Source organism: Salvia splendens, chromosome 1, assembly GCF_004379255.2.
Source record: "Salvia splendens isolate huo1 chromosome 1, SspV2, whole genome shotgun sequence".
NCBI lineage: Eukaryota > Viridiplantae > Streptophyta > Magnoliopsida > Lamiales > Lamiaceae > Salvia > Salvia splendens.
In genome coordinates this window covers 8,059,551-8,086,007 of record NC_056032.1, presented here as the reverse complement: position 1 = coordinate 8,086,007, position 26,457 = coordinate 8,059,551, and the positions used below count along the sequence as shown (strand labels likewise).

Below are 26,457 nucleotides of genomic sequence, written 5' to 3'. Positions count from 1 at the left end.
GCTCCTTTTAAAACGGTATATATATAATTACGTGGTGTACTAATTTTTTTTTAATCTATCACCTTATTATTGCTAACTCAATACTTAATTAACTATAGTTAAATAGTAGTCATTAGATATTCAAATCAAGGGCCTAAATTATCAGCCTTGAAATATCAATACGATAAAAAAAAGTCAATAATAAGGGTATTAAGGTCAATTTACAGCAAATTAGTTATAATTAACTTTTGAAAAGTATCTCATAACTTTAAAACGCATATAAATTTCTCGATTTAAATTATGTTTTCGCACAACATAAAAGATAATTTCATAAGGATTCTAACGAGATCTCACTTGCATATGTTCCGACGTCAAAATTTAAAAAAAAATTAAAAAATTTTCAATTTTTTCGTACCGCAACAGATGTCAATTTAGTATATAAAAGATGTTAATATAATACATGTAGAATGTCAATATAAGCAATGTATTAACATTCTCAAAGCATTGTGTTGATATTTTCGAAACACTATATTGACATTTTCATCCAAAATCCTAATTTGATAGTTTTTTTTATCTTTTTCGATTTAATTAATAAAAACAAAAATTACCCGTGACAAATTTTAGACCACAATATTTCTAAAATTCTATGATCTTAAATTAGTTGTAGTTAGTAATTAAATGATAAGTTAGTAATCGATCACTCTCCTATACTCCACCGCATGCAAAGTTACGCTTTTTTTATTTTAATGAGTGAAAAAATAAAATTCATAAATCAATTACATTTTAAAATTTATGAGAGTGATCAAAATGTAAGTAATTTTCATGATATTAATTTCATGATATGATTGGCTTATTATGAGGTGGTCGATTCTAACTTTATGCATATAATAATTGGTACTTAGTGGAATTTACATACAAATATAATTACTTTTATATAACTATAGTTAAAGTAGGCGTGACAGTTATTTAGTGAACGTCATATAAATTTTATATTCATTTGATATATATGTGGATGGTTGAAGCTTTTAGAATGTGATCATATCCTTGTGCAGTCTCACTATATGGTTTTTTAAAAAATGCTATTCCATTATTCTATTCGATTCCGATATTAAGCGGGTGTGTCTTCCTTATTAATAGAAAATATAAAAAATTAAAAGTCGTTAATTTTTGTGAATTAATAAAGACTATATTTAATTATCGATAGATGAAATAGTAATACTATTGAAATTTTAAAAAAATCCATGAAACCATATTTTCAACACGTGGTATAGAATGACTAATGAAAATGTATGTACTGAAATTTATGACTCTATAGTCTCATTTCTCGAGTAAAATAATGAATGTGTCTATTTATGAAATAGTGCCATCATTTATCTAGATTCTAGTACAGTAGTAGTCAACAAAAACCTTTTTTTTTTTAATTTCTTGGACATGTTTGAAAACTCAACTCCTTCTCCAATTAATCAACTCCTTCTCCAATTAAGAGTACTATAGTTGTAAAAAATATTTAATACCCATAAAATATCCCATTAGTGGTATATGTATCATTGCATCTTTTTAGGTCCACAAACTTTGTCAGTATCATTTTAGGTCCGTGAACTTTGAAAATATCATTTTAGGTCCGTCAACTACAAGTTAATATCATTTTAGGTACTTTTTAAATATTTTCGAGTTTTTTTTGCCAAAAATGCCCTCGATACCTTGAAAGGTAATTCTGTCAATTTAGTTTGATGGGTGGTCTGACGCTGCTACAATAAGATCCTTTTAAGTGATTTGACGTACTTATGCACTTTGTCGTACCGATTAAAGAAGAGAGGAGTGTATTTCCTCTATTTACTCAAATAATTCATCCATATCTCTTTCTTTCTCACATTTTCCCCATTCCTTCTCATCCCCTCTTTCTCTCAAATTCGGAATATCTTCTAAAATTTCTACATGTCAACCACTTCTACAAACAGACGTCACTGGTTACGCTTTGAATATGTTAATTGTTTGTGCCGTGAACAGGAAACCCTTAAAATCGTCGCAGATTCAAGGAAGCATTCGCACAGAATGTTATATTTTGTTTGCGAGAAGAAAGGGAAGAATGGTGGGTGCTCATTTTTCCGCTGGTGCTAGGAAGTGACGTCTCTGATGCAGAGATGCAGCGGCGAAGGAATTGTCAAAATTGCCCTTTGAAGGCTTTATGGGCATTTTCATCATAAAAAAGTTCAAAATACCTCAAATGATATTAACTTATAGTTGACGGACCTAAAATGATATTTTCAAAATTCGCAGATTTAAAATGATATTTTGACAAAGTTCGTGGACCTAAAAAGATGTTCCTCAACATCACATAATTACTTTAATTAGTTGGTGGTTAAATTCTATTGTCCATTCAAATTTACAGCTGGTATGAATATTGTGACATGTACCAGAAATCCAATCTCATTTGTACATTCAAAACAATGATATGTACATTCTGATAATGAAAATTTAGACTCGTGACATTGTGTTATTATAGATTTTCTTCTCACTTTTGTAACACATACCACAAATATCCAATGTGATTCTGTTCACTAAATTTGAATATTGTAAAGCACTTAATTAAGGAAATACTGGTGTCGTGCATAGATGAAATTCAGACAACCTGTAAAGTCGTAACTAATTAAGGAAAATATGGTGGTCCTAACGACATTATTTAGTGTCCAAATCTATCGATTATGTAACTATTGTATATTTATACATAAATGTATGGAATATTTCATAATTTAAGGCTAGACTGTTTAGTTACAGCTGGTTGTGTTAGGGAATTTTGCTGTCACACTTATCTATACATCTTTTTTTTGGTAATTTGCAATTTGAAGATTTTGGAAATGCCTTTGTAGATATGAAAATAATGAAATTATTTGTGATTGAAAGTTGGAAACGTGAACTTTTGTAACTTGTGGTTATTGGACGTGAATGGAATTTGAATATTTTAATTTGGTCTTGGACATGTCAGAACGGTATTGCAGACTATGATTTTGCTAGGTGTAATATTTGTTATATTGTTTTACTATTACTTAGTAGTAATTGATTAGATTCTTCACTAATTTCCGTCTTTGTTTATTGTTGATTCTTTGTTGTTTCTATACTTCTATGCATTTGATTTGATTGTTGTTGATCGTTTACTTCATTGGTTAGATCTTGTTTAGAATTTACTAATATGACAAGCATCAAAATAGTTCTCTTTCTTTTTACACGGATTAAAAAGGTATATTTAATATTCTTAACTATAATTATTTATTGTTGTTCTTATTGTTCCACATTTTGTTTTAACAATCAATAATAAACTATTTAGATAGATTCATTAGTCTATCTAAAATTCAATGAAGTGAACTAGAGCTTTAGTCTTACCAAACCAAAAAATAATATTAAAAATCATCCTTATTAGTCATTAGTTATTATCATTATGGAGCATAAACGAACTTTGAGCTCGGTCAAAAATATTGTTGATCTCGCTAAGCATAATCTTATATAACTGCTGATTTTTTGCAACACAAGCATCAACTCAAAATCTTGATCAAAGGAAAAAAAAAAAAGGTAAAAACTCATTACCGAAAATGATGAAGTTACTCTTATCTTTTCTTCAAATTCAAACAGCACAAACGACAAATATGCAAACCATATATCATTCGAAAATTGTGGATTGCGACATTATAAAATCAGGAATTATTTAGGATATATTTATTTCTTTATAGTATTATTTTTTTGATGGGTATATAAATGAATAGAAATTTAGAGTTATTTATTTATGAAACGCCAGCCTTGAACAACGAATTATCGTTGTTTAAAACGTTATTTTTATTTATTTAATTATTTTTTGCAATTTGGCCTTTGGTATTAAATTGAATATGTCTAATCTCAAATCACAATTAGCACGTAACGAAGCATTATTCTCGATTCCATCCTAAAGTAATAAACTATTAGTAACATTAATAATAATAATAAAAAATAGTCCCACCGTCTCATCTCATAAGAGTATGCACTTTTAATTAGACATGAATTTTAATATACAATTAATAAAATAAGAGAGAGGTAGAAATAAAAGTAATTAAACTATTGTTAAAATGAGTCTCACCTTATAAGAGATAAATTTTTTACCAAAATTATAAAATGCACATTCTTATAAGATAGACTAAAAAAAAAAAGAGTACATATTTTTATAGGACGGATGAGTAGCAGTCTTTTTCACAAATTCACCTAGTTTAATCATGCTTTAAATATTTTAAACTAAATTGGGAGTCTAGTCCATGGACCCCTGTGATGGTAGCTAATTATTGTCATTAATAAATCTAGTAGGTAGGTATATAATTAGGGTAAAAAATTTACAATGTGATACTACTATGTGAAGTAATAATCTTACGAAAAGGAAGCAAATATATCGATTTTCAAGTTGAGCGTTGAGCGTCGCTTTCTTCAAAATTGATAGTATATAATATAGTATAAATTAGATCAGCCATTCATCATTAACTAAAGTGAGAGATGGTAAGACAATAGTAGTTTATAAAAGGGTCCACTAAACGTGATCAAGCATGTGAAGTTGTAGAGGATGATTGACCAAAAATGGTGGAGATCCAATATCTATTAAAACACCCATGATTTCATTGATTTGATTAAAATGCAAAGCACGATTTTATTTGCTTTATCAACACGACAAATAGGATCTTTGACTACAATTATTAAAATAAATATAAATATATCACTATAATTGACGTGATTAGAACAATCAACCTATAAATTTGAGGAAAAACATCGACTAAGTTGCACTTTGTTGTCATATGACTAGTTGAATAAGAAGATTTTTATTAGTAAGAATTATTACTTGAGTTTTTCGGTGTTCATTTGTTATGTTTATTATCCACAAATACTCTCTCGAAATGAGTAATTTAACCCTCAATACAAATACTCTTGAAATGATTAATTTTACCCTAAATCAATTTTAATTTACGAATCGACGTTTCTAATAATCCCTAGTTGTTGCTCAATATTTATGCTTCGCCATTATTTATTATCCAATCATTGGAATCGAATATATAATAGCATTATCATCGGATCGAATGCGAATAAAATTTTCTCTATTTTAATTAATTTCCCGACATTAATTTAATTTGATTCGTTTCCAACATATCGGCAGCAGCCCACTCCTCATAAGTCTTGACGATTATTAATCACCATACCGTATTTGGTAGACCAACAAACATTCAATCTCTATACTAAATTTATAATCCTATATATAAGTAACGATTAGTTAATTAGTAGTACTACTACTTTGGTAGTAGCAGTATATCATACCGAGCCAAATCCTATATGTCTCTTGACATTTGTGTTATTTATAGATATAAAATCGTATCGTTTGATGTTCTCGAAGGGGCGGAAACCCAAACCAGCCACTTCATTTTTTTCATTTTTCTTTGGTTTTTTTATCAATAAATGGTATATTTAATTTTTCTATCATGTGAATTTAACTAGCGTATAAACTTAAATCATATACTACAAAAGTTATTAGCGTGCATATGCGTTTAATTAAGATAGGAATTTTAAAATGTAATTAAATTTATTTTCCATATTAATTTATTATGAGGTTACTATAATAGATTTATAATGAACATAATAGTGCCATTAAAATTCAAAATATAATAGCTAAATTAAAACGAGACATTTTATACAGATATAAAAATTAATAACAGAAAGAAGTAAGCAAAAAGTCGATCCTGTTGAGTTGCATGTCTTCTTCGAATTAATCATTCAAAATCAAAGCTTGTCCTTTTTCGTCAAAAAAGCCAGGCCAACCTACGAATTTAATCATGCCAAAACTGAGTAAAATGATTAAGTTTAACTGTGACATGTAAAATAAAGCAAGAAAAGAAATAAAGAAAAAAAAATTAGAGTCAAAATTCATGAATTCACATGGAGAAGATGCTGGTGGCCTCCTTTTTCCTTAATAGGAATGAAACTTGTTCAAGCCAATTTCCTTCTGACCAGTCCTTGAAAGAAATCGAAACTGTAACAAAGTAAGAGCATCAACACACGCGGACAGAAAAAAAAGACACATAAATGCATGTGACGAAATTGCATTAAACACTTGAGGGCCATGGGGTGTCCCATGCCCCCGTCTGCATAAACGGAATAAGGAATGTGAGGGGAAGTAGTGGCATTGTTCTTCTCTTTCCGTTTCAGAGTAAAATTTATGAAGAGGGCAGCTGAATAGTGTTAAATAGAATATCAGTGTGAGAGCACAGTGCTTGTTAGGTAGCGAAAGGGAAAGGCGTCAAGGTGCTTGTTCCTGATGGAGATTAGAGCATCTGCCAGATCGATAGAAACATAAGTTCGCAGTCTAGTTGTGGTATCTAATAGTAGTAACAGTGGAATCGCAAAGGAATCAATATAGTATCTTTCTGAACTTCTCCTTCTATCCTTTCTTAGGTATGAGAATTCGGGAAAGAACAGGAAAAGTTAGAACCACGGTGCACAAAAACGAGCAGGAGCTACATGTCTTCATGTTTCACATGTGAAGAATATTTGCCATTTGGCATTAAGACAAATGCAATAGAGATGCTAGCTACAAAATACCAAGCACAGGTACACCTTCTAGTTGCGGGCATCACTTTCAATCATTTAAATCAGAAACAGGACAAGCAGGAAACATCAAATCAACGATCTAACTTATGAAACTTACAAAGAAGTTCAGGGTAATTTAAAAAAAAGGATAAAATAACACTTCTTATAAACCCAAAAACTGAAATCAACTGCATTATAGTATTTAACAGTAATTGGAAGGCTAACAATGAGCATGGCTTGCAAAGCATAAAAAATACTAACAACTACTCACTATTCTATTTAAACCAGTACAATAATTTCAATTATTCAGAGGTTTTGAACAAAAAAAATGATATTTTAAATTCTCTAGCTACATTAAACATATTGATTTTGACATGCTAAAAAAATTGACGTGCGATAAAAAATTCACTGCTAGTTGCCAAAAAAACATGTTATATTTCAATAAATTTCCTATTTTAGTAAACTATATTTGTATAAATAAGCAAACTATTTCATGCTTCTTTAGTCATACTAGTTGCATTGCTGGATTGCTTAAAGATTAGAAGTAGCAGGATCTATGTGTACCTATTTCCATCTGGATGAAGCTCGCATATCTGACCATCATCAGTGGCAGCCAATAAATATCCAGAAGGTGTCAAGCCCTAAGAAGCAGAAGGTTTTTGGTGTAACGATAGGCACTTGGACAATAATAAGTAACACTTAGGTCACTGTTATGGTAACTTCAGTTATTTTACATGTACTTTACACGTTCAGAGTACTAAATATGCTAATTCTTCCTAACTCAAGATATTTTTCTGTAAATCAAAAAAATAATAGGTTTCCCATATTTGTGCAGCTCTTATGTGCTTCAGCAATCAAATGAAAGTAATAGACTAATAGTAAACACAAAAGGTTAAAAAAAAGTAGGGGTAATAAGAAAAGCAAAGAGCTGTTGTTAATGGATGCAAGCTAGTACTATTTCTTAAAATGTGCATTCTATCTTTCTTCCGAAAAGAGCTATCAGTGAAGTGGCCCCTCAATGAAGACAATTCAGCGGGGTGGCACTGTTAGGTTGTTAGTTCACTATATTATCTCTGTAAAATTATTCTCACATTAAATGTTGTTCAAGTGTAAATTTGATGCGGAATTGTTCTGAACAATCAAGTTGAATTTTTTTGAAAGTTCTTCAGAAAATCCGCTTATACCTTGCACACTACTAAATTCTGAAGAAACTGACATTTACCTTATATTGTTTCATGTAAAGTTAGAGATGATTAAACAAACTTTCCTAAGTGAGATTGTAAGAGTCTCCACCAATTGCTCGAGGACCAAACCAAAGTAGATGCTCTGGTAAATTGAAGAGTTTTTCAAATAAAATGCAAGGATAAATTGGATAATGTCGTGCTTATGTTTCAATAATAATCACCTGGATTGTGACAACATTTTCAGAAACTTGGTCTTCGCTCTCATTCTTTTCCTGTACAATAACTCGCTGTCCACTGCATGCAAGTTACATAATAAGAAGCAAGAAAACCACCACATTCTATTAAATCATTGTTAATAAATATTCACGCTAGATCTTTACATGATTTGAAACTTTATGTATGACTCTTCTTACGAATCAAAACCTAGTTCTTTCATAATTAAAGACCATGACAGTTACACTGTACAATCAATGATGTGAATACTTTGCCTTCCTTTTTTTCATCTAATTTTTTATTTCCAGTTTTACGCATGCAATGCATATAGGCGGTCTAAGTAATGAGTAATGACAGGACAAGAGATAATGAAATGGTGGTCATAGCCATAGGCCTAATATTTTCATTTTTTAATGTGGATTCAGTATTATAAATGCACCACTGCTGTACTAACAGAAGCATGTAAAGCAATAAATTTCAATCTATTTTTTAATGTACTCCTTCACTTCCTTTCCATAGTTTCAAAATTCAACATTCTAGAGCAGGAGATATAAGCATATTCATTTTTCTCTTGTGAAAGCCTGAATATATGTTTCCACATCCCTAGGCAAAAACATAGATGACAACATCAGATGCTTTCCTGGTATTTCCTTTTTCGTAGGTCATGAATAAGGATGTTATACAATTTCCATAAAACAATTGGCAAGCATCTATACACACATTGATGGCAGTCCGTCTCTAGTCACAATTATCAAACCATGTTCAGGGAAGATACAAGGAAATTTGCAAAATAACATATAAACATAAAAACACGAAAACTTTATATTTTTCAAATTTACTGAGTATTATCAACATAATCGCACAATAGACAAACCCAAACATATTTTCGTAAACTAGATACAAAAAGCTACTACATGTGATATCTCTCTCAGCCATAATCGATATGGCTTGTACGGGAATCACCACTTTATTGTCTTACCTGTGAAGCCATGTTTTGTAGTAGAGGTTCTCCAGTGCTTGAAAGCCTACATAACAAAATTAACCATATATTTTCATTCAATATTTCAAATGTCTAGATACGTTGAATATATCATAATATTTTTGGTTAAATTGATAAGCAGGCGTGAAATTGATAAATAAACCCGAATGTAGTTGAGTACTTGGAACATTAAATTGTAAACATCAAGCAGAAATTCACAAGACCTATTCTTTGTGGCCAAAAAGACATGCGTCTGACCACAAATTAAATTCTTAGGAGATAAATGTGGTTGTTCAATGGCACAAAATACATTGTCATTATTGCCTTTAATTCATTATTGAACTGAAAACCATGCAGAGAGATATGAACAAAGAGATGATGCTGACCCAAATATTTTTTATGTCGAAACCAAACTCTAGATAAAAGAATATGTCACCTCCAATGTTTAATTTGCATAACACTCTACAGCCACGCAAGATAAAGAAGAAACCTTAACAAACTAGCAGAGAGATAGAAGGAAAATGATCACCTTGGCAGAGGAATATATCATGAAAGACCTCGAATTTATTAAAGAAAGCTGATATGATATCTTCACGTTGTAATTGATTCGCAGCATATCCCAACCTCTGCAGAGCAGCATTCAAGCATGTTGTTGGTTTTTGGTTATCGATATTCAAGCCGATTCCTACAAATATAATACAAGTACCTTAGTGGAAACCCTTGTGATTTGACGATTGCTTGATGTTATACCATATATAGTAATATGACCATACATGATATGACTCAGTTTCAATAGGTGGGAAGGGTGGTGTGTGTTAGAAATAAAAGAGTGAATATACCAAAGCCTGTAAATACATGGAGAACTTGTCTCCTAATAACGCATAAAAGAGAAGAGCAATTACCGGCACTGATATTAAACTTTTTAGACTTATACGTTGATGTGCACAAAATGCCTCCCACTTTAAGACCGTCTAAATACAGATCATTTGGCCACTTTATCCGGACATCTAGAGAGGGCATTCCCTGAAATGCTACGGGTATTAAGATGTGAATGACAAAAAAGAAGTAGAAAAAAAAGATCAAGATAAGCTAAAGATATGCACTGTAAATTGGAAAATGAGATATCAAAACTAATCAACAGATAAACTATGGAGTATGATTTTACAATCTAAAGAAGCCAGAGAATATAGCTAAATCATTTGCACTTTTGCAGGAATACCTCAGTTTCTTTATGCAAAAGCAAAGTTTCTAGACAACTGTCTTAACCCCTACCATATTCTCTCATTGAAAAAGGATACAAATCTGCTCAGAGTCCTGGACACTAGATTGAATTCATCAGAACTATAATTTCTTGATGATGAAATTCAATCATATTGAAGAATTTCACATCTACAACCTTATGTTGTTTACGAAACTGTACATGAAATTAGACATAATCATTGGTAAAGAAGTTATATTCCACACTTACACATTGAAGAGAACTCAGTTGTATTACATGTTTCAACCTTCATATCAGCCACACTTGTGAACATAGCCTAAAGAAACATTATGTGCCTAACCTCTACTGAAAAACTCCAACAAGAAGATCAATTTCCATGCACTCGGCTCTCATGTAGGCTCAATGTCTGCAAGTATAATTGCATTAAGCCCCTCATGATGCAATTATAGCTTACACAAAGGCCTCCATAACCAATGCTCTTTGAAAAGAAAGGGCCTTGACTCAATGTTATGTGTGTAACTAACATTAAACTGGAGACTTTTGTGCTAGAGCTGAACTGCTGAAGCACTTGCATAGCAACTGCAGTAAGTAACTACCATAACAAACTAAGTTTGTAACACAACGTGACATCTTAAATTTGAATAAGTAGAAAGGATAAAACCACCTAAACCTGATTTGGATCTTGATTGGAGGCAGCATGCATGAAAATAGTATTTTGATTATCCACTCAGCCTGAAATTCTAATGAACGATCAATTTCAGGCTACTCCTCAAAGTTATCGTCGTCACTGGTTGCCACCAGTTAATATGCAAAATCATTATGGGCCTCACTTGTTCAATTAGCGAAGCATGATATAAGATTCGTGTATCCTCATTATAGATGTCAATATCTATAAAGGTTAAAAGTTGAGCACTGTTTCACATATTTATTCTTGCAGAATGATCTTCAGCAACAACATAGCTTCGGCAGCTAAATAGTTTTATCATGAAACTAACTCGAACAGCATAGGCAATCGGCACATTTCAGGACCATGCAAACGATGTTCTATACCACTTGCATTTAACAAATGGACACAAGCAAACTCAGCAAAATCACTTACATTTCTTCGACAGACATCATTAACTGCTTCGGTCATAGCCAAAGAAACCACATACTGCACAAGTGGTACCACTCTCCCATCCTCAATCTGTATTGTGAATGAAAAGAGAAGGCATCCCTTTGGTGATTCCCACACATTCTTCGACCGGCCTTGAAACCCGAGCCAGATGTAATCAACAATTACAGTAACATGAACAGATAGATGCATTCCAACGCACAATATGAAATCACAGATCAATACCTCTGCCCTTAAGCTGCACGTCAGCAACACACACAGAGCCAATAGGCAATTCACCAAAATTACTGCCAAAAAATACGTCAAAACAAAACATCACAAATGAATAAAACTCATTAACATAAAATACATTTACGGTTTAGGTAAACTAAAAATGCAATAAACGGAAACCTTACTTAGCAACAACATCATGCGTGGAAGCTAATCGTGGAGAGTAAACGAGCAGCCTTCCGAAACGAGAAGTCGAGATAGAATTCATGTACGAATTCACACGAAAAACGTCGTCGTTATCATTACCAGCACTGTCACTCTCCGAATGCAAACACACAGTCACCGGAGATCCATCGGGGAGCTTCAAAGCGTTGTTTGTCTTCAAGCACCGAGCCAATTCTTCCTCCACGGCCGATTTCCCGCAAAGCACGAGCTTCGTAGATGACTCCGACTCCATTTCTGCAATGAAAAATTAGTTAGCTCTCCATATCACAATTCAAAAACACTGATCGCGGAAGGTAATTAAGTTATACTCGTTGATAGGCAGAGATTCTTCGGGGAGAAACCGAGGTTTTGCAGAGAGCGAAACGGGAGAGGTTTTATTAGAGAGAGAAAGCGAGGGGAGCTGGTTACAAAGAGCATGGCATTCAAAGGCCAAGGCGGAGAAAACAATTTTCAGCTTTAACATTCTACACGGGTTAGCGGGTCGGGCCTAGTTAGTTTCGGCCCAATTAATAACGGCCCGGCCCGTGGACCGAGAAAATAGAAACTTAAATTCCTACTGTCTCTGCAACTTTACACAGTAACGAAATTCGAGTTTCTGCGTCAATGGAAGAACTAAAGAAGGCATTAAACGAAAAAGGTTTAAAATTTTCGACGCTTCCAGAAAAGGGCCACTGCCTTTTCGCTGCGCGTGATTTCTCCCCAGGTTTGTCAAGAAAGAAGTTGCCTTTTTTTTTTCTTTATCTTCGATAAGTTTTTTGAGTTGTTGCAGCGATTGATTTTGTTTGTCTTGAGCTGTAGGGGAAGTGATATTTAGTGAGAATCCATATGTTTGTCTCCCAAACAAGAACAAGTGTGAGTGGTGTTTTTCATCAACCAACCTGAAGAAATGCTCTGGTTGCCGTGTTATTTGGTATTGTAGCAGCGAATGTCAGGTGAATATGTTGATGTTTGGTGTTCTTTTGGGTTGAAAAGAATGGAGATTTTTTTTTATCTTGAACATGAGTTTAGTTTCTTGTTTTACTGATTTTCTGGGATTTTGTGTTGTGTGTGATAAGTAGCTACATTTTCTGATTAATTTCAGAGGTCAGATTGGAAGCTGCATTCTGCAGAGTGCAGGGTGCTGTCGAAGGTCGACAAGCAGAGAGTGAATTCGCTCACGCCATCCTTACGATTGATGGTGAAGCTATGTGTAAAGCGAAAGCTGGAAATTGAGAAGGTGAGTGCCTGTGCTTGATTATGGTTGATGGTAAAGTAGCAGATTCCATGTTAGACTTGCAGAATCGAAATTTGGATCAAGAAGAAAAGGTTAATGAAGAAAATTGTAAATGGATGTAAAAATGTGGTAATAGCTAATGTCTCTTTCAAGTGAGGAAGGCTTTCACCTATCCCTGCCCTGGCACTGCATAATTATGTTAAGTTGCATAAAAATTCTTCATATAATAGATACACTGTTTCGATTCCCCTTTTAGCATCGTTGTCTAAACTGAATTTTAATTTTATTTGTGGCATTCACAAGGTTCTGATGCACCAAGTGCATTTTGAGTAGCCTAATATTTGCAATTTCAAGCTAGTTGCTAAATCAAATCTAACACTCGGGAAAATCTATAAATCTTCAACTTATGTATTGGAAGTATATCTGTCATGGAATTTAACAACTGCCCTAGGTGTTTTTATCATTAATGTATGCTTAATTAATTGCTTTGTCTTTTACCATATTTCTGAAGTTCTACTCTGTTGATGGGTAAAATGTTCATGCTCAACACATACAGATAATTGCAATGAGCCCAATGATGGTTGATGATTTTAATGCTACTAGGTTATCCCTACATCTGCTACAGAAAGTTACAAGTATGTGGAAGCGTTGGTTTCTCGTATCCTTTGGAAGTGTTTAGTCCAGACTTATGCATTCTATGGTGTAAAGCATGTTAAACTTCTACAGCTATTGTATTCTTAACAAAACTAAAATAGATATGTCAGATATCAATGAGAAACAGCTGCTGCTGTATGCACAGATAGCTAACCTTGTCAATTTGATACTCCCGTGTCCCGATTTCGAGATCAACGTCAAAGAGATTACAGAAAATTTTTCTAAGGTGAGATTTCTCGATATCCCACTTGTTGCTGAAGTTACAGCAGGAAATGTTATTCTTTGTTGCATTAAATCCGTATTTTGTTAAATGGCTTTAATATGCAGTACTATGAAATAAGCCATTTGGTGGTTAGAGTCACATATAAATTTAGAAACTGAAGCATTAGGAAAGTAGTTTGTACTTAATTTACTCACTATTGGGATCATTTGAGTGTCAGTTCAAGTAAATGTTCCAGTCTCAATGAATTATTGTCTCATTTCTTATTTTCAACACCCAGCTAGCATGCAATGCACATACTATTAGTGACAGCGAATTGAGGCCCCATGGAACAGGGCTGTACCCTTTCATTTCTATCATCAATCACAGGTATTTTCTCAGATAATCAATAATCTGCCAGACTGCAACACAGCCTTGCCACAATTATATTTCTGACTAGTTTTGGCTATTTTAGCTGTTTACCAAATTCTGTTCTAGTATTTGAGGGAAGACTTGCAGTTGTACGGGCCATGCAGCATATACCAAAAGGTACTGAGGTAAATATCTGACGATGTCCTCTTGTTTGATATATCTGCAAGTTTTTGAGTTGAAGGTCGTTATGTTATCAATGGTTCTTCAGATTGATGTGTATTCTTATACATTGTTTTCACTGCTTTCTGAAGGTATTAATCAGTTATGTAGATATTGCTGGAAGCACTTTAACACGGCAGAAGGCTCTTAAAGAACAGTACTATTTCACTTGTGCTTGTTCTCGCTGCATAAAATTGGTACTTTGGATAGCCCCTCTCTGTTTCTTAGCATAATTCTTTAACAAATTGGAGAATCCATCTACTGTTTTCTGATCTTCTGAACTAGTGTATTCCATGCGTAAGGGACAATCTGATGATATTCGAGAAAGTGCAGTTCTGGAAGGTTATAGGTGCAAAGATAGTCAATGTGATGGATTTCTGCTATGCGACTCTGGTACACCTTTGTTAATAGAGAATGTTGCTACCTTCTGTATCCCTCTGAAGTCACTTTGCTAATCTCTATTATTTAACAACAGATGACAAAGGGTTCATTTGCCAGCAATGTGGACTTCTTCGGGAGAAAGAAGAAATTACTAACATCACTATAAAATTGAAATCTATGTCAGAGAAAGCTTCCACGTTACTTTCTTCTGGTCGTATCCTTGAACTTTCTGATTTAGTTACTTGCATTATTCATCTCTACTCTCTAGTAGGGCTGGGAAACGGTCGGTTCCCAACCGAACCTATATGTCGGTTAAACAACGCCGGAAAATGACGAAAGTCGTAAATGGGACCGAAACCGAGACGGAGGTGCGTTCAATTAGTCGGTTCCATTTTTAGAACCGAAATCCAGCCACTGTCCAAAATTTTTCTAAAATTGTTACAGCCGGGATTCAATTCGATCTCGGGTGAACCGAAGGAAACATAAAGCCCCAAACCGAAACTGGACCTTGACCTCTGTTTTCGGTTCTCGGTTAACCAAGAATTGTCATTTTCAGGTTCAGTTCTCGGTTAACCGAGAACAGAAAACCGTTTCTGCAGTCCTACTCTCTGGTAAGGTAGTTGATAAAGCTTCTGGTTTTCATCAACACTAGTATATGGAACTCAAACTGAAACAATGAGAAGCAATGAGATCCTTAAAAAGATTCAGATAAAACTGAGGCAATTGAGGCTTATAAGATGATTGAAGGATTGCAATTACAGCTGTACCAACCATTATCAATCAGTCTTATGCGAAATCGGGAGACTCTCATTACGGTTGTTTGCAGTTAGAAATTTACTTCCATAGTCTTAAAAGTATTTCTTGTTATATAGACTGTTTGCCAAATGACAAGGTTGATTCCTTTCTTTGCCACACAGACTATTCTATGTATTGTACTAATTGTTATTCGGAAATCCTATTTCTTTAGATATTTATGGAGCTGCAGGATTGGAGGGAAGCACTTTCATATTGCAGACTGACAATTCCAGCATATGAGAGTATGTACCTCATTTATCAAATGCTCCGCTCTAAGCGGGAATACGGTGAATCTTAGATGAATGCTGATGCATAATATTGCTGGGTTTTACTCATAGACTAGCATTCCAAGATGTTTTAAATTGATAGTTGATGATATGATATGCTACACGAGTATAGTGCATCTGGCTTCTTTGATTTTTAGTTCTCGAAGATCTTCATATAAGTTTCCATTAAGAAGAATAAATAGATGTTGCAGCTGCAAAGTTGATGTTTGTGATGAGCTATTACACTTATTGGTTTCTGAGTGATTTTGTATGCCATTGTAACTTCAATAGCCCTCTCTCCTTGCTTTGGGGCTTAAACATACTTTTGGTCATGCAGGAGTTTATCCAAGATCTTACCCTCTGGTTGGACTACAATATTACATGTGTGGGAAATTCGAATGGTGAGAATTTTCTCCGAGTCAACTGGGCATCAAATGCCTCTCTGTAGAATAGTTGTAGCCCATCTTCTTGATCTACCATGGCCACTCTAGTTGAGTCGAAATGTCGGAATTTGCAGGTTGCTGGGAGAGACAGAAGCAGCAGTTAGATCACTGACGAAAGCGTTGGACATATTGCGAGTGACTCATGGAACAAAGAGTCCGTTCATGGTGGAACTCATGAATAAGGTGGAGGAAGCTCGTGCAGAGGCATTGTACAAGCTTCATTCTCAAGTCGTAAACTGATGCTTGACACTCAGAGCTGATCCTCGAGTCAAAGAATGGTAATTTGACAGTCATTGCAAGATTGTGTTACTGTTGCTAGGCTTTGTACAAGCTTCATTCTCAAGTCGAAGACCAATCCTCAGCACTCACTGCTCACCCTCAGACTTGAAGAATGGTAATTTCACACATTGCAAGATTGTGTTACTGTTGCAAAAATGGGAGTGGTATTCATGTATGTATACCAGCATGGTGTAAGAGAAGATAAAGTATTCGAGTGAACTACAATCATCCTCACTTTTATGGTGACTGAAACAGTGAACTTTTTGATTATACATCTTTCCTTTCTCCCTTTATTAGTGGCATTCGAACTCAAAGCAGATAACATCAGATGCGTAATTCAACTAATAAAATTGACCACTTCAAATAGGTTCAAAAAAATTTGTTTCAAAAGCTCAATCCAACAAAATAAGTACTACTACTCTACAGGTATAGGTACAACATGAAAGGATAGCTTACATGTGAAGATGGTGGCATTCGTCAGTACTGCCACATATTCTACATATATCTATACGTATATTACAAAGCCAACTCTTTCCACAAATGAATAAAGCTTAACAAGAAGGGAACCTAAACCACAATAAGAATGTCAAAGAAATAAACAACTCAATCTTTTGAAGAAAATGAAGCATTGATCTGGTCTTCAAGTTTCTTCATGAGCGCTAACTGTTCCCAGAGCTCAAAGCAAACTGTTGAGGATTTGCAAAAACTTGCGCAACTGGTCCCTTGATACAGACACTCTTGGGTCTGTTAGCATGCCGTGGAGTTGAGAGCATAGCAGCGCACCCTTTTGATCGTCTGCAGTTGATTCGGCAATTAGTTGAAGCAATGTACAAAGTTGATCAGGAGGGCTAGGTGATTTAGGTGGAACAGGAGGAACGAGAAAAGGGTGTTGGAGTAGTTGAGGGATCCTCCAACGCTCATTCCGGTCCCAAGCAAGACATTTCTTCAAGAGATCTAGAAGCCACGGGTTGGGGAGAGGTTCATATATGATCTCATGATTTGGATCAGTGATGACTTTGAATTTTGCCCAGAAAGTTTTGTATTCTGCAAAAGGTGTTCGTCCATAGACCATTTGGTAGAGGATGCAACCAAGGGACCAGATATCAGAAGAACGGCCACATTTTATTGTGTTTCCGTTAGCATCTGTCTCATTACACATAAATGCTTCTGGAGACATGTAACTTAGGGTCCCGACCTGCAAACCATATTCGTAATGCTAATATTAATGGGTACTGTCGTGAAAAAACTAAAACCTCGATCTCAAGACATAAATTTCTCAATGAAAATAGTACTATTATAATAGCCAGACTAAAGACTTGAAAGATCATTGGGGGTTTAAGAGAGTTTTTGTTAATGCTCAATTTTTTTACTACAAAAGACAATGTAATCATATTTTTATGGATTTAATGACTTTCTGGCAGTAAAACTACTTGTAGGAGGTAACTAGCATCCCAAAGTAAATATTAAGTTTTAAAATGATAGAAGGGAACCTGCGAGTCCCGTTGAATGTTTGTCGTGTCACTCATTATAGCCTTGGCAATTCCAAAATCTATTAGCTTCAGGAAACCTCTCACCAGAAGAAAATTAGCTGGCTTCAGATCAGAATGCACGATACGCTCCTCATGAATAGTGTTTACTGCTTGAAGTATTTGCTGCAACATAATATGCAAAGTGAGATGTTAATATAATAATAATATCTTGCTTTATTCTTTGGCAATGGCCAGTTTCTTGAGCAAGTATAGAGGTAATGGCATGAAGTTCGTGAAGGACCTGCCAATAAAATCGGAGCCAGTTCTCATCTATAGTTGCATTAGAACCATCCAGTTCCTTCCATTTCTGAGCTAGCATGTGGGCTAAATCAATTTCTCCATACTCAAGTACCATGTATATAAACCCATCATCTCTAACCCTGGCCACTTTATTGCTTATTGAACCATGCATCACTTCCCTGAGTAAAGTCTTATCTGTCACCTAAAAACACAAGAATATATAAGTTTGCATTTTGTACATGTAATATTCACATAAAAATAGCACGAAGAAGAGAATATTCACATAAAAATTAGCACGAAGAAGTTCTTTCACTTTATTCTAACTTCAGCAAATGATTTCCTTTCTTTTCGCACAACATTTTATGACTAAAACAGCACCTTATATAAGTGTTTTAGTTTCTCAGATCAACTTTGTAACCAATTTGTTTACAAAATCTTACCAACAGCTCAAACATGTGTATACATATTATTTTAGTGCATTCTAATGTAATGTTGGCAATCTCTACAGTGTGTCAACTAGTTAAGCAGAGTTAATGCTGCTTCATATATACACATAAAGTAAACCTAGGTTGTTCTCTATATTCATAGCGGACCACTTGAAGACAAGGAAACAAAAATTGCTGCATCTTGCTGCATCCATTCCAATCAGTTAAAGTGAACATCTAACACTTATGGTGGTGCCACAAGTCACACCTTTGACGTAACCAGGGTAAACTTATTTGGGAGATTGAAGCACAATGGTTATGTTCTTATTCTTGCTAAAGCAGCACTTGCTTAGAACTACTTGGCATTTATGAACGAATACCTCTATTTTAGTAACAACTAACAAACCAAGTGATAAGGAGCTCTTACAACTAATTGGCAAAAGCATCAAGTAAGCATGTCTGCAGAGTGCAGAGGAAAAAGTATGTTGAGTATGCTAAAATATAGGTGAACTTGTCCATGATATGGTTATAATTCCAAATTTAAAGTTCAAAGCTACCTTTCACAACAAACCAAAGGAGGAGGACCACAGTGTCATCAAAATAAACTAGCTAAGGGTATTCATTCAAGCATACTTTCAGCATGCAAATATGTTCAGACACTCCATCCCAAAACATAGGCCTAATGGAGTGTGGCACTGGTTTTAATAAAAAACAGTTGCCGTGTTGTGAGTGGAGAAAGGATCTCACCAAGGGGTAGTGTTAGTAACAATTAATAAATGTATTGTGAGTGGAGAAAGTGGTGGAGAAAGGGCAAACAAATTGATATATTGATGATAATAGGGACAGGGGAGTAGTTGATAATTAAAATACACAGTGTGATGTGACCTAACAAGTTCCAAGTGGTATAAATACTCAGAGTGAGAATCTGATAGAGATAGTACCTCATAATCAATCAGCTGAATGATGTTGTTCTTCCCCCTCAGTTTGGTTAAGTACTCTATTTCTTGGCAGAATCCAAATGCAGTGGCATAGTCACGGCCTTTAAGTTTTATCTTCTTCAAGGCATAAATTGTGCAATCCGATGATATAACTTTGTGGACCTCACTACTTCCACCACTACCTATCTTGCCAAGTCTTTGATAGAGCTTTCCATTAACTTTGAAAAATAAGTCAGGATCATAACCCTTCTTACGAGAAGTTGATGTTGCTTTACCAGTAGCCTCTCTCCCTGGTTTCTCTGACTTAGAATTTTCCAATTTTTTATCTGATAGAGGAACATCTGATGGTTGATGTTGAGATTTTACATTGGGAATATCTCCTTTGACTGGATAGCTGTTGTCCAATTGTGGAGAATCTTTAGCAATACTATAATCATGTGGCAAACTAGTCTGTAACCCCTTACATGAACCAGATGATTTATTGACTTCCATTGCTGTTGCAAGAGCAGAGCTGATAGCTTGTGAGGTCACGGCTGATTGAGGAGCTGATTCTCCACCAGAGTTCTTGGATAAAGAACATGATGGCTGCACAACGTCCATTTGACCTTCAGCTTCTTCAGCTGGCCCGGTGCCCAATTGAGCATCGCCTGCTTGAGATTGCGAGTAATAAGTTGTTGAACTAATCATAGGAGCAGAGCTCGAGTTCATCAGCGTTGAAGTAACACAAGATGATCCGATCACTGAAGACTGTGTGATGGCATTATTTAAATCATTCTGTAAAAAGTTTCCAAACTGATGGAGCTGATCATGAACACCTATTGTCCCTCCAGTCACTATAGAAGAAATACCTCCCTCAGACCTAAGACTGTTTTCCATTTCCATGCTTTGAAAATGATGGTTTCTCCAGTCCTGATTGACAGCAGCTGAAGCATCCACTTGATTACCCATACCCGTCTCCGTTTCTGTCAATGCAAGTGAATCCATATGAGACAACAAATCACCTGTTCCGGTAGCCATTTGATCATCGGCCCCTGCATAGACAATTTGCAGTATCTTCTATAACTGAGAACTGCTACTAACCCCTAGTTTTACCACTCTACTTGGCATCCATTTACATAATATTTTCAGTTAGTTATCTCGTTTTTATTAATTAAACTTGCAAAACATTCTGACATCCCATTGAATCGTTAATTAACAAATAGGATTGATAATTACCACGAGATGTGGCAATGGCATTTCTGGAAAAATGAACCTTCCTCTGTACTTCCCCTTGAGCATTCCCATGGCCTGGTCTCAACGAAGCAACTGCATCATTGATCTGAGGCCTAGTACGTTGGTCTATATCATGTGCATCTAGAGTGGTAGCCCCTTCTGAAGGTGGAGTTATTGAAACATCGTCGTTATTGGCACATCGTCGTGATTGTATCCTCCGACTCTGCAGGATATCCTCTTTGCATTTTTTGGATTCAAATATTGATTGTGGTTTTATACTTGATTCTTTTGGAGTCTCTCGTTGAGGAACCACATTTCTTCTCGGCTTATGCATTACGGCTAATTGTCCATGCAAACAAATCCAATACAAACGTTTAGCAAAGCTAAATTGATAATACACCAAACAAACTTATCTTACCCTACAAAAGCTTGTACACCAGTGACTAAATTTAAATCAAGTATCACGAACATCAACTTCAAGCACATACATCAACTAAAGATGGATAAAGTCCTCTTTCCACAGAAATGCTTCAAAATCACTACCTACATCAACATTTGAACCACAAAGCCAGCTTAAAGCAAAATTAGAGCTAATTTTAAGACTATGGTGCTACATTTATAGCATGAGGTAGAAGACATTAAAGATCGTATCTCTGAAAAAGAATTCATCACTATATGCACTACTGGATTATACTATAAAAATGCAGTTCACGAGATAGAAACCAAAAACCCCAACGCATTCAACCGTCTACAGTCAGAAGTATCCAAAATTCTAAATCATTGCTGCAAGGTAACACAGTAAGGTACAGACTGCAGGATAATATCCCAATTTTGTTTAAGAATTTTTATGCATCGATTCCTAATGTTTCCTAGTTCATGGTCTCCCAATTCAATTCGAGCAATACCACATCAGTATGAGCCCTGCTTAAAACCCCTAGCCACAGCCACACACATTAACAAAAAACACACTATACCTACGGGACGGTGTCGTTTGAAGGCGGCTTGAATATCGCGAACGAAATCGGGAGGGGAATGCGACGAGGACGACGTTGACGAGTTGTAGGTGGAGGTGGTGTTGAACGAACGGCTGAGATTAATCGAGTCGGAGTTGATGTTAATCGGACGGCTTTGCTCGTGGTTGAAGAACTTCGCCTCGGCAGATGGGGCCGGAAGTTCAGGCTCCCCTTCCATCGATCAATCGCTCAAGCATTTCCGATTCTCCACGACCATTTGCGGAGAAGACCACATCCACCACCAAGCTGCATTCATTAAAGTGAGAGAGAGGATTTTGAAATTGCGCAGAGCGGCAACGGCGCTCTCTGCTTGTCCGCTAATTTTATTTTAAGAGCATCCACCGAGGAGAGCACAATGTTATCCGTCCGTCCGTGTCAGCCGCACGACACCGCTGTCCGTCGCTGCGCTCTTGCCGCTGGCGGCGCTGCTCGATGCATCGAGCACGTCCGTGCCCGCGAGCTACCGACGTTGGAAATTCAATTTTAAAAAAAAAAAAAAATAATACCAAAGAAAAAAAATCACAATCCCAAAAAAATAGCCGTTTTTTTTACCGTTTTTCTATATTTTTTTATTTTTTTTATCCCAAAAATCATCTATAAATACACACATTCATCATCCATTTTTCACATCAAATCATCTGTCATTCATATTTTTTCAAACAACTTATCTACACATTCATCTCCCACTCAAACCCCCAAATGGATTTCACCCATCTCATTGCGGAAGCGGAGCGTTAAGAACAAGAATACTATGAACAACATCGTGCCACCTATGAAACCTATGTCGCAACGAATACCCCCGCCCCTCCTCCTCAACCAACTAGATCAACTCGCCGCTACATCCATCGTGACCGGGAGGGAGCCAACGAAAGGCTCATTGCCGACTATTTTTCCGACAAGCCGCGGTTTCCGGAAGATTACTTTCGGCGCCGTTTTTGCATGTCAAAACGTTTGTTTATACGTATTGTCAACACATTGTCCGCCCGTGTTGAATACTTTCAAACAAGTACAGACGCAGCCGGTCGGCAAAGTCTATCCGCGTTGTAGAAGTGTACATGTGCCATCCAACAACTTGCTACTGGGCAAACGGCTGACCTCTTCGACGAGTATTTGCATGTCGGTGAGTCCACTGGAATCATTTGCCTTAAAAATTTTTGCGAGGGCGTTCGTTCAGCTTTCAGGGATGAATTCCTTCGGGCACCCACCACCGATGATTGCCAACGGTTGCTTCGTCTTCACGAAACAGTCCATGGTTTTCCCGGTATGCTTGGCAACATTGACTGCATGCATTGAAGGTGGAAGAATTGTCCGACTGCTTGGAGGGGGCAACACTTAAGCTGCCACAAAGGCGGCGGCCCAACACTTATCCTTGAAGCGGTCGCCGACTACCGCCTATGGATTTTGCATGCATATTTCGGTGTTGTCGGATCCAACAACGACTTGAACGTGCTCTATTCTTCACCACTCTTCAATGATGTGTTGAATGGTGTAGCACCGGCGGTCGACTTCACCGTCAACGGAAATGCATACCGCATGGGTTACCATCTCGCCGATGGTATCTACCCAAGGTGGTCGACTTTCGTGAAGACGCTAAGCAACCCGCAAGACCCGAGACGGGTTCTTTTTGCGCAGCGTCAAGAGTCCGCTCGGAAAGACGTCGAAAGAGCTTTTGGGGTCCTTCAAGCCCGATTCAACATTGTGAAGGCCCCGTCTCGGCTGTGGTACGTGAAAAATATCGCCGACATCATGTACACATGTATTATCTTGCACAACATGATTATAGCCGAAGAAGGACCGAGGACGGCTAGCTTTTACAACGAGGATGAAGCCGGAAGCTCAACCGCGAGGTCTCCCCCACGCCGAGGTGTGCATATGACGGTGGGTGAAAGAATCGAAACAAGGCACACAACCCGAACCCACGTTGAGCTACAAGAAGACCTAATCAAACACAATTGAGCGAAATTCGGCCACGAGTAGTGGGTTTTTTTAATTTTATGAATTTAATTATGTAATTTTTAATTTTTAGGATTCTAATTATGTAATTTTTAATTTTTGTGTAACTTGTAATATTATTTCAGTTATTTTTAATGAATTTTAATATTGTGGAAATGTTTTTATTTAAATTGAATAATAGAATGGTGAGACCATTGAGCTTGTCCTTGCGGAAAAATACGGATGTGGGTGTTGTACTCTTGCTTAAGAGCAGGGAGTAAAAGTGGGTTCGGGCCATATCCGTGCTCGTTGGCAAGAGCACGGATGTGGATGCTCTAACTGGAGGATGTATCCATGCTCAATTAATTCAAACACTAATTTAATCAATTTAAAATATACTAGGAATAAATAGTGAATTAAATATACTATACATTTTAGAATTTAAAATATACTAGGAATAAATAGTGAATTAATGTACTACATTTTAGAATCCTTTATTTTCATCTATACACATGTATATGAATTTATATGATTTTAAAATATACTAGGAATAAATAGTGAGTTACTGTACTACATTTTAGAATCCTTTATTTTAATCTATACACATTTGCGGTCCTTATATTTTAAAAATATCTATTGTGATCTTTATATTTTACATTTTATACATTTAAGGTTCTTTGATACATTTTCAACATATATATATTTTTTTTTTCTAGAGTGAACTGTACAAAATGGCCCTAACTTTTCGTGGTGTAACAGCAGAGACCCCTAACATTTAAAAATCCCACCACATGGATCAAACAAAATATATAATCACAAACCTTGTATATTTTGTCATTTTCCGGACGAAAATGCCCAAATGGGCTGAATGGCAATTCAGTAACTTTACCAACCAAACCTGCATTATTCTACACACCTATTCTGCACACTACTGTGTAAGAGATGTCAAAGATCATAGTCTATTTTTCCATTCTCTATTTTCTTTCATCTTTCCCTCTCTAATGATTTCATTCCTTTCATTCCTTCCTTCCTTTCATTAACTACTAAACTAATTTGTTTTGTTCATATTTACAAAAATACTACTCCAGTCCCTATGTTTTAGTATGTAAAGTGGAGTATTATGAAACTATTTGTTTTTATGTTGAATGATGGAGTATTTTTTTATAATAATAATTCTATTATTATAATATACTTTATACTACTCCACTTAGTTTTTTTAAACATGGAATAGGTGTAATTAACAAAAACTAAGTGTTACTGTAATGTATAAAAATACATTAGTACTATTATAAAAGAAGGAATATCATAAAAAAATATTCTTCCATATGTAAAGAAACTATCCAACATGCATGTCAATAATGAATATTTATATTAGTAAGAAATGATAAGTCAAGTTAATTTTAGTAAAAACAATGATTTCTACATGATATTTTATTCTAGTGTAAAGAAGAATTCTTGTGATAAAAAAACAGCTAGTGTAATCATCGTATATGAGATTCCATTGAATCAATTAGCATTTTTAAAGATATGAAATAATAAGTGTCAAATTTCATTAGTATTTACAGTATTGAATAAATAAATCAGTTTACTAGTTAACGATAAAAAAAATGTAAACAACTTTTAGAAAAATTTATTTACATATATTTGACGGAAATAGATAATGGCTCGGTGTGGTGGGGCCATGTGGATGGAATGATTGAATAGTCTGAAGATAATTATTGGGAAAAAGGAATTAAAAATTAAAGAGACAAGTTAATAAGTCACATCAAGTGTAAGTGTGCCGGTACATGAAGCAGACTGCATGGAAGGGGTGGCGTCAGCCTGTGTTTGACGAGAATGCCCTTTTAGGGACTGAGGGTATTATGGTCCGAAAAAATCTCATTTGTGATTATATATTTTGTTAGATCCCTGTGGTGAGATTTTTAAATATTAGGGGCATCTGCTGTTACACCACGAAAAGTTAAGGCCCTTTTGTGCAGTTCACTCTTTTATCTAAAATGCCCCAAGTCCATGAGGAGCATTTTTGTCCGATTACTTTCCAATTACAGCCGCCATTTTTCAAACATTAAATTTCCCAATACTTTAGAATCTGATTTAACTTTAGTTTAAGTATGCAAAATGATATTTTCACACTGTTGTTTAAACATTACATATAATTTGTCATTTGACGGCGTACTTCATTCAAAACAAATGCTTCAATATTGTACATCCGAAACTAAAATACCATAATTGAAGATGATTAGTTTATCAAACAACTAAAACAACCAACCTATCTTTCCATCTACCTTCATGACTTAAGAGCATCCGCAACAGTGGTGGGGAAGAAGACCGCCGTCCGTGCCAGCGACGAGGACGAGGCTCGCCGCCGCTGCGCTCGCGCCGCTGCTCGATGCATCGAGCAGCGCCGTGCCAGCGAGCAGTCAACGTGGCGGCACACGATTGGGCAACGGCATAGCCGTTGCCTTTGAATATTTTTTTTAAAAAAAATTCGTTAATTAATTTTAAATAATGATAAAAAATAAAAAAAAAATTATTTTCCAAATCCCAAAAATATGCCCGTTTTCTGAATTTTTTTTTATTTTTTCCCCCAAAATCGTCTATAAATACACACATTCATCATCCATTTATCACATCAAATCATC

General features: G+C 35.5%; 2 protein-coding genes and 1 pseudogene across 2 annotated transcripts; 1 reads left to right on the top strand and 2 right to left on the bottom strand.

The window, feature by feature from the left end:
* Positions 1-5,622: 5,622 nt before the first annotated feature.
* Positions 5,623-12,166, bottom strand: LOC121811335 (biotin--protein ligase 2-like). The gene is made up of 11 exons (XM_042212176.1): positions 12,014-12,166; positions 11,666-11,939; positions 11,496-11,557; positions 11,256-11,404; positions 9,840-9,960; positions 9,467-9,622; positions 8,938-8,983; positions 7,967-8,039; positions 7,126-7,202; positions 5,911-6,004; positions 5,623-5,793 (listed from the first exon to the last, which is right to left on the bottom strand). Exons 1-10 carry the CDS (start codon positions 12,120-12,122, stop codon positions 5,962-5,964), a joined length of 1,110 nt encoding a protein of 369 aa, XP_042068110.1. The 5' UTR covers positions 12,123-12,166; the 3' UTR covers positions 5,623-5,793; positions 5,911-5,961.
* Positions 12,167-12,272: 106 nt separating this feature from the next.
* LOC121811324 (histone-lysine N-methyltransferase ASHR1-like) lies at positions 12,273-16,818 on the top strand. Its single transcript, XM_042212164.1, has 14 exons — positions 12,273-12,408; positions 12,504-12,637; positions 12,787-12,921; positions 13,522-13,576; positions 13,674-13,798; positions 14,073-14,161; positions 14,247-14,328; positions 14,455-14,559; positions 14,665-14,755; positions 14,838-14,957; positions 15,452-15,558; positions 15,711-15,780; positions 16,142-16,205; positions 16,322-16,818. Exons 1-14 carry the CDS (start codon positions 12,309-12,311, stop codon positions 16,485-16,487), a joined length of 1,443 nt encoding a protein of 480 aa, XP_042068098.1. The 5' UTR covers positions 12,273-12,308; the 3' UTR covers positions 16,488-16,818.
* A 47-nt stretch (positions 16,819-16,865) lies between these two features.
* Positions 16,866-22,186, bottom strand: LOC121811317 (annotated as a pseudogene).
* Positions 22,187-26,457: the final 4,271 nt, after the last annotated feature.